The 8,883-nt window shown below is 29.9% G+C and overlaps 1 protein-coding gene across 1 annotated transcript; it reads right to left on the bottom strand.

Moving 5' to 3' along the window:
- Positions 1-128: 128 nt before the first annotated feature.
- On the bottom strand, positions 129-988 carry LOC105131104 (17.3 kDa class I heat shock protein-like). Its single transcript, XM_011033903.1, has 2 exons — positions 352-988; positions 129-307 (listed from the first exon to the last, which is right to left on the bottom strand). Exon 1 carries the CDS (start codon positions 871-873, stop codon positions 403-405), a length of 471 nt encoding a protein of 156 aa, XP_011032205.1. The 5' UTR covers positions 874-988; the 3' UTR covers positions 129-307; positions 352-402.
- Between the last annotated feature and the right edge of the window lie 7,895 nt (positions 989-8,883).

The raw sequence follows: 8,883 nt of genomic DNA, 5'->3' as shown, positions 1-8,883 counted from the left end.
AGCCCTGCTTGTTCATCTAAGCATTTCTCCTGTGATATCCCACGCTTCATAGCATCTTTATTCCCTAATGCTCGCTGGGAATCAAGCATCTCAGCTAGTAATGTATAAAACATTGTACAGATCAAACATCACCAACACAGCGATGTAACTAAGTGGATGTGTAAAGCTAGATCATGTCACAGAAAATACATGTTAATTTCAGTTATTTATAATTACAGCACAAGTAACCCATCAGCACACACCTCGACCTTCACAACAGGAACGTAAACATAACATATTTTCAAGGCAGATAGCAAACAGAGCACACCTCTTTTATCCTGATAATAATACACCTAAATAGAGACGGCACACCTCTTTTATCCTGATAATAATACATCGACACCTAAATAGAGACATCAAATCTCAACCAGAGATTTCAATGCTCTTGACTCCAGGTTTGTTGACTGCTTCTTCCTTCGGCACGGTCACCGTGAGAACCCCATTTTCCATAGAAGCCTTAACCTCTTGCATCTTGGTATTTTCAGGCAGCCTAAACCTCCTCAAGAATTTGCCACTGCTCCTCTCCACGCGATGCCAAGTATCGTTCTTGTCTTCCTTCTGGACATTCCTCTCCCCGCTGATTTGGAGAACTCTATCATCTTCAATCTGGACCTTCACTTCCTCTTTTCTGAGGCCAGGAAGATCGGCCTTGAAAACATGGGCTTCTGGGGTTTCCTTCCAATCGATGCGAGTGTTAACAAAAGCAGAGTTTTCATCGCGAGGGAAGGAAGGGGAAGGAAAAGGGAAATCCTTAAAAGGGTCCCAAACATCAAGAGAGAAAGGATCGAAGATGCTGCTCCTGCGGTTGCCAAAGAAACTTGGGATCATCGACATTTTGAACGGCAGAAATATGGTAGCAGTATAGCACAGTATATAGAGCTGCTAAATTAGATTCTGCTTTGATATATATTTTTTTGACTTGATGTTACGGAGAGACAGAAGGTGGAGAGGGGTATTTGTAGCAGTTACAGGGAAGGGTCAGGGGTGCTCTAGTACTTTCCAGTGATATTTTGCCTGGAACCGTAAGCGAGAACATTCTAGAGTCTCTAGCTTCTAGCACGTTCGGTTCGGCTAATCGGTGACGTGGAATAAGCTTCTCCCTTAAGGAAAACTTGTTATATTTAGCATTAAATAAATTTATCTTTTTTATTATAATAAAAATGATTAATTCTCAGAGAAGATTTGTAAAACTATGGACATCCATGGAGCTTTGTTTATAATAGCTTATTGATAATTTTAACTTTCTTCCATTCATTCTTATCTTAAAATATACAGGAGGTTTCTTGATATTTTTATATGATTTTTCTATGCTTGTTTCTTGACAATGACTTCAAATTTGTTATTTTTATAACACAAGTTGATTTTATTTTTTTATTTTTATTTTTTAATATTAGTTTTTTTATTTGATATTAATTTTCTTTTAAATGTGGTTGTATCACTTGAATATAATTTTTTTATTTTTTTATTCAACTCTTGATAAAGTGTGGATTATATAATTAATTCATTTTAAATTTTATTATCTTTTTAAAGTTTTTCTCACCTTTTTTTAATAAACTATTTCTCTTTATATTTATGTTTCTTCTCTATTTTTTTTTATTTGATTTTGTTTTTCTTGTTAGATACTGATTTTTTTTTTAAAATGTGATTACAACACTTGAATACAATTTTTTTTCTCAATTTTTTTATTCAACTCGTGATAAAGCGTGGGTTATATAATTAATTCATTTTAAATTTTATTATCTTTCCAAAGCCTCTCTCATCTTTTTTAATAAACCTTTTCCCTTTATTTTTATGTTTCTACTCTATTATTCTTTTGCTTTTACTTGAATATAATTTTTTTTTTCTCAATTTTTTTATTCAGCTCATGGCAAAGTGTGAGTCACATAATTAATTCATTTTAAATCTTATCATCTTTCCAAAGCCTCTCTTACCTTTTTAATAAACCATTTCCCTTTATTCTTATGTTTCTCCTTTATTATTTTTTTTGCTTTTTTATTTTATTTTTATTAGTTAACATTGGTTTTTCTTATTAGATATTGGTTTTTCTTTTTTAAAATGTGATTGCATCCCTTGAATATAATTTTTTTTCCTTAATTTTTTTTATTCAACTCGTGATATAGCATGACTCATATAATTAGTTCATTTTAAATCTTATCATCTTTCCAAAGCCTCTCTCACCTTTTTTTAATAAACTATTTTTCTTTATTTTTATGTTTCTCCTTTGTCAAAGATTTCCAGGTTTGTTATATTCTCTCCCTTGTTAAAAACTCTGCCCTTAAGGTGTATGTGTAGTGAGCCACTGTTCTTCCACCCAAATAGCATCTTTGTAATTTTGACCTTTCCAGCAAACAAAAATCTCTTATTTGGATCATTATCTAATAATCTTTTCTCTTCGATCTAACAATTCTATAGGTTTTGTTTTTGGTTTGCCTTCCTGATTAAAGGGGTTAATCTTAACATCTTTTTTTTTTATGATTCTCATTTTAAAAAAAAGAGACATAAAATGTTGAATCAACTTTGGTTCCTTTTAGAAAATCTAGACAGTAAAGTACCTTCTGATTCTTGATTTAATTTGAAAAGGTTCATAATAATTATATGCTAACTTTTGATTTCTTCTTTGTTGCATGTTTATTTAGCAGTATAATTGGCGTTTAAAGTACACCTAATCGCCTACTCACAATTTTATTTCTTTTTATTTTTATATGATTATGTTTTCTATCTATCTTGAACTCCATATAGATTCATCTTTATATTTTGTAATATTTTTTATTTATCCTTAATATATACCTTTATTATTGGATTTTTGGTGATTCTTAAGACGTAATTAATTAGGTTGGGTGGTGTATAATTGTAAATAACCTTAAATAGAGTTGTTTTTAGAGATTTGTGATAGCTAGTGTTGTACCATTATTCTTACATATTTAGCCATTTCCACTCCTTTAGGTTATCACTTGTAAAATAACAAGAATGTCCATCTAAGGTTTCATTAGTAGTTTTTGTTTGACTATCGGTCTAGAGATGGTCAAGAGTATATATAAGTAGTTGGACTTCTTAAATCTTGAATAACTCCCACCATAATGAATGAGATTATAAACCACATTTAATGTTATGTATAGATGTATCATTACCATGAAATGACTATCTTTGAAAAGCATATCCACCAACATCATGATTATTATATAGAAATTAGAATATTATAATCCCTCGGTGAAATCTATATAAATGAAACTCAATGTTTCTCTATTACTAGCATGAGTCATAGTAACCTAAAGGGTTTTGTGTTTTCCAATTTAGCTTACTAACAAATCTCACACTATCTAATATAGTCTTTTACCTTATACTTTATACTTGCCAAATGCAAATCCGTCATTGCTCGCTTTAATATTTTTTTCATAATATGAATGATCTATCATTAGACTGTCATGAATATATTGTAAAATAATTAGTTTGAGAGGATATGTTTTGCTCATGTAAATTATACCTCTATATAGTAGTATTCCACCTTCTTTTTTCAACTTAAGGAAATCTAAGATTTTATCTTTTATTTTTTAGAATATTGCTTGTACTTTAGGATCAATATCACAATTAGATTAAAAATCGTCAGCTAACTAAATGTTGTAATGGCCCACATTTCCTATCTAACTTCCCTCTATTTTTTCATAAACAATGCATCAACCATTAAGTTCTCATTTCCAACCCTATACTCTACCACAAAGTCATACTCAATTAACGTAGTGATTTATTTTTGTTAGTCTGGGGTTCCTATATTTTGTTTCAATAGGTATTTTAAACTTTATTAATTTGTTTTAATCTTGAAATATTTTCCTAAGAGATAAGATTTTTATTTTTTAATTGTCATTATTGTCACTAGTAATTCTTTTTTATAAATGGACAATGTTTATTTTTCTCCTTTCAACTCTTTATTAAAATAAGTTATAGGCCTCATTTCTTGCATCAAAACTATTCATATTTATTTCTCCAAAGCACCACAATCTATTATAAAACTTTTAATGAAATTGGTAAGGACAAAACTGGTAAGCTGGTAACAACTTTCAATCCTCCAAAAAACCTTTCCAGCCCATTTTATGTCAAATAACTTTTTTTAAAAAAAAGCCTAGTTAATGAGCTAATAATTTATTCATATCCTTTAATAAACCTTCTATAGTATCCGATTAAGCGTAAAAACACTCTTAAAGACTTTATGTTATGAGGAATGGGCCATCTAATTATGGCCGTAATGTTTTTAGAGTCTATTTTTACTAACTCTCTAGAAATGATATGACTCAAATACTCTAATTCTCTACATAAAAATATACACTTGGGCATTTTAGTATAAAATTTATGTTGGTCCAAAATACTTAGAGCTTTTTATAGGTGTTCTATATGGTCTTTCTTGACTTTATTATATATCAAAATTGTATAAAAAAACAAAAATAAAAAATTTCTTAGAAAAGGTTTAAAACCTCATTCATCGAGTCTTAAAAGGTAAAAAAAAGTATTAGTTAACCTAATAGCATGACCAAGAATTTATAGTGGCCTTTGTGAATACTGAAGGCTATCTTAGGAATGTCTTTTAGTTTCATTAAAATTTGATGATACTAGGATTATTGGTCTAATTTGAAAAAAATATTATGATCCATATAGCTCATCTAATAGTTTCTCCACCACATAAATATGAAACCTATCCTTTTTCAATTTTTTATTAAAGATTTTATAGTTCACACACATTCTCTATGACCCATCTAATTTCCTGATCATTATTACTAGAGATCAAAAAAATACTATGACTTGTTTGGGTTGTGTCTAGATCCAATAATTCCCATACAATTTTTTTAATCTATGATTTTTTGTAATATAAATACCTATATGGATGAAAATCGATGGGTGATGTCCTTTTCTTATATATGATAGGATGATCATGATTTTAACTAGTGGCAATCCTTTACGGTCTTTAAGAACTATTATAAATTCAATTAGTAAACATTGTACTAGTTTTTATATTTTATTATTGGGCTTGATATTTGTATCTAAATACCACATTTATAACATTAACCCTTAGTCTCTATATTTAACTTTAGAAAAACAAATTTTCTCACACTTAATATCTGACTCTTAGGCTCTTAAGCTATTCAATTGGATTGTAAGCCTATTAGATAGAATTTTATAGGTAGCTCCAAAAACCCCATAAAAAATAGGCCTTAATCCTTTAATCATTGAACACTAAATGTAATATTCTAATTTTTAACACATGATGTGTCTGAATAATATGCTTATATGCAATATTATGATCAATTCTTTTATATATATAATTTATTTATATAAATGGTTAGGTAAAATATTACAATATTAAATAGCTTACCAAGATTTCAACAGAGTTCTCCCTATACTTGGAGGGTACCAAGTTATTGACATCTTCAATTACAACCCAAATAACACTACAATCATGATCCAACCATTTTGGACTTTATCGCATATCAACACAACTCAAGATTGACATATAATAAATTTTTCTCCATAAAATATGATTAATAAAGATTAAAAATCAAAGGATAAGCATATAAAATATGTAACAAAAAAAAATAAACAGATGATACTACATCTAAATAGTTTACAAAATGATTACTTTACATGGTAAAGTTAAATATTCTAATTATTATAAATAATGAGTGTTTGAGTACAAAAATACTTAATACAACAAAATCTAATCCTAATATATCAACTCTGCCCTATAGTGTGTAACAAAATCTAATCCTAATATATCAACTCTACCCTATAGTGTGTGATGATCCTGCAAATGACAACAATAAAATAATAAATGATTTAATAATAAAATTCACAAGTGCACACTGGTATTTAAATAAATTTTGATAATTCTTGACATACTAATTATCATTTCCTTAATATAACATATTTTCCCTTCTAATCCAAAATTTACATTGCTTTACAATCATAACCTTATTTCCATCTCAAAGACATATCTAATATTCACAACACTTCATCTTTTTTTTTAACCATGGAAACAATATATTATTGGCTTTCAATTAACAATGAAAGCAACAGGCAGTGGCTTGCACTCAAAAATGGAAACTATAGACATTGACTTTCATCCTGTTATGAAAACAATTTAATAATAACTCTCATTCATCAATGAAAACAAGCAACATAACATTGACTTCTATTCAATAATAAAAGCTACAAATATTGACTTTCATCCAATGATAAGAGCAATATAACAATGATTCTTATTCATCAATGGAAGTAAGCAACGTATCATTGGCTTCCATTTAATAATAAAAGTTTCGAACATTAACTTCTATCCAACGATGAAAACAACATAAAAATAACTTCTTTTTTCTAAGAAAACAACACACATTGGCTTTCATTCAATATGAAAGCAATATAATCATTGGCTTCCCTTCAATAATGGAAGCAACAAATATTGACTTTCATTCAATAATGAAAGCAACATAATCATTGGTTTTCCATAAATCCTTTTTCAATATATTTTTGTCGTATTTACCAGGGTTTATCAAGTGTAAGAAATTACAAAATTAATATACAAAATTAAAAAGACTAAGTGCAAAAAAAACTTCTTGGTCTGATCTCTAGATGCAACACTTGTTGTTGTCTCGCTAATATGATCTCTCCTATACCAATAAAGACAAACATCACAGACAAGTTCTACGAATAACACAAGTGTTATTTCAGTTCTCATCTAACTCAAATTTTAAATCACTAAGTAGAAAAAATCTTTAAAGTTTCACACAAGTACATAATGTTTCGTTTGTCATAATTTTTATAGTACCAAACCCCAAGCAAAGGTTGCCAATTAATTATTTTCATCACTTCAGCCTAAGCCCTTTAACTGTTTAATGTTTTAATCATAATTAAAGTTATAAAACTCGATTTTAAGTGTGGTTTGTTTTATAAAAAATATAAGACATAAGACTATAAATTTTATGAATGACGATGAACCCATATCTTCCACTTATGTATTGAAAATTTCTCATTACAGTAATGCGTAGGACTATCTGGTAGGTTGTAGGTTAAACCTTTCATAAAGTTTTAGCTTATATAGAGAGTGTTATAGCTCCAAAGTATGTTAAATCAATTGCATTTAAAAGATAACACTCATACTTCTAACTTTCACGAATAAGTATTTGAAATTTTATTATTTTCAAAGTCAAATTACAGTTAAAAATATGGTGATAAATTTGTCATGTTTTTAGCTTGTCACTTTAATAAGTAACTAGACGTTTTAATATATTTCTTAATCATTTAAGGCATCTATTCCCTTTCAATATCGTTTTTAATATCATTAAAAATGAATCTTCCATAAATCGAACTAATCAAAACTACCCTCCATAGACAAAAACTCTCTCACCATGCCTGAAGAAACCCTTCCCCTTCATGTTCTTGCTTCTCCCCTGCCAAAGATCGCCATATTTGCTACAGATTTGTTAAGGAAGGGATGGAAGGTTGATACTTTATAAGGGTCAAACTCGTATGGTCCAAACACATTCTATGTAATGGTGTCTCTAGAACTATGCAAGGAGCCCAAATTTATTTTCTCATTTTTAATCGCAGTTAGTAGCTCTAGAGTTAAGATAAGCTCTCCAACAAAACATCCAATAGAAGTAATGAAGGAACTGAAGTTGGCTATCTTTTTTGGCACTAAGTTTTAATTTATAGTACTCAGTTGATTCCATTAGGGAGAATATTTGTCCATAACGCTGCTGGAGAAGATAAGAAGTGATGACATTAAATAATAAATGAAGCAACTAGAGGGTTGGCAGACTAAATTTCTAGAAATGGGCTCAAGGAAGGAAAAAACATGAAATTTGTTAGATATCTACAAGGAATTGCACAACAGATAGTGTCAAGAAGAATATACCTCTAACTTTGTACCATATGATGATCTCTTTCCCTGTACCGGGGAACTCAATTTCGCAGCAGGCCAATAGTATACCCGAAATGATTCGACGACATTCGGAAAAGGCTTCAGTGCTGGACTATGATCCGAGGATTCTCTGTATCTTTTCATTCTGCAGGTCATTGGAGCTAGGAATCTGATGCTGCATCTCAATGCAGAGAACGAAGCATTCAAGACCGTGAAATGGTATGGAAAACCATATGGGAAGATTGCAGATGATCCATGGAGTCGATGCCCTTACGGCCTGGTGTAACTCATCCACATGCAGCATCTACGAACAAGACTCGTTCATTTATCAAGCGTGTACTTTTCTCTCTAGCGAACACCCCAGGCAAGGGAAGGGATCAAGATTAAAAATATATAGAGTTTCTTGTTCCTTTCAACAAATGGCATCAAGATTAATAAAGTTGTTTCAACAAATAACATTAGCTTGTATAATCTAGCTTTCCCTGCTTCAAGCTCTCAACTTAATTCAATGAAAAAGACAACTGGGTTTTTTCAGCAAAGACATGTCTTGTCCTTCACTGATTGAAGTTCAAAATAAAATAACAATGGCCTCCTCTGCTTATCAGACATCGCATGGCAAAGGAGCTAAATCGCGAGCCCGTGTTTCTTAGTGTCTTGAGGGTGGGTTTTAAAGTTTTGTTTTGTTTTACATATATATATATTTTAAAAAAATAAATTATTTTTTACATTAATATATCAAAACAATTAAAAATGTAAAGAAATTAAATATTTTTTAAATAATAAACCAGTGATTTAACCTCAATAACAGACAAACCTTGTGTCTAATCTGCAATCCGGAGAGCTCTTATCAATTGTCATTGCCCATAAGACTCGCTACAAAATAATAATGTCCATGACTTAGATAAAGTCTAGTTTATTTTATATAACTGACTTACTTAAACAAA

This window comes from Populus euphratica, unplaced genomic scaffold (assembly GCF_000495115.2).
Source record: "Populus euphratica unplaced genomic scaffold, PopEup_1.0 scaffold76.1, whole genome shotgun sequence".
Lineage (NCBI taxonomy): Eukaryota > Viridiplantae > Streptophyta > Magnoliopsida > Malpighiales > Salicaceae > Populus > Populus euphratica.
The sequence above is the reverse complement of the archived record's forward strand: the minus strand, read 5'-3'. Positions and strand labels throughout refer to the sequence as shown.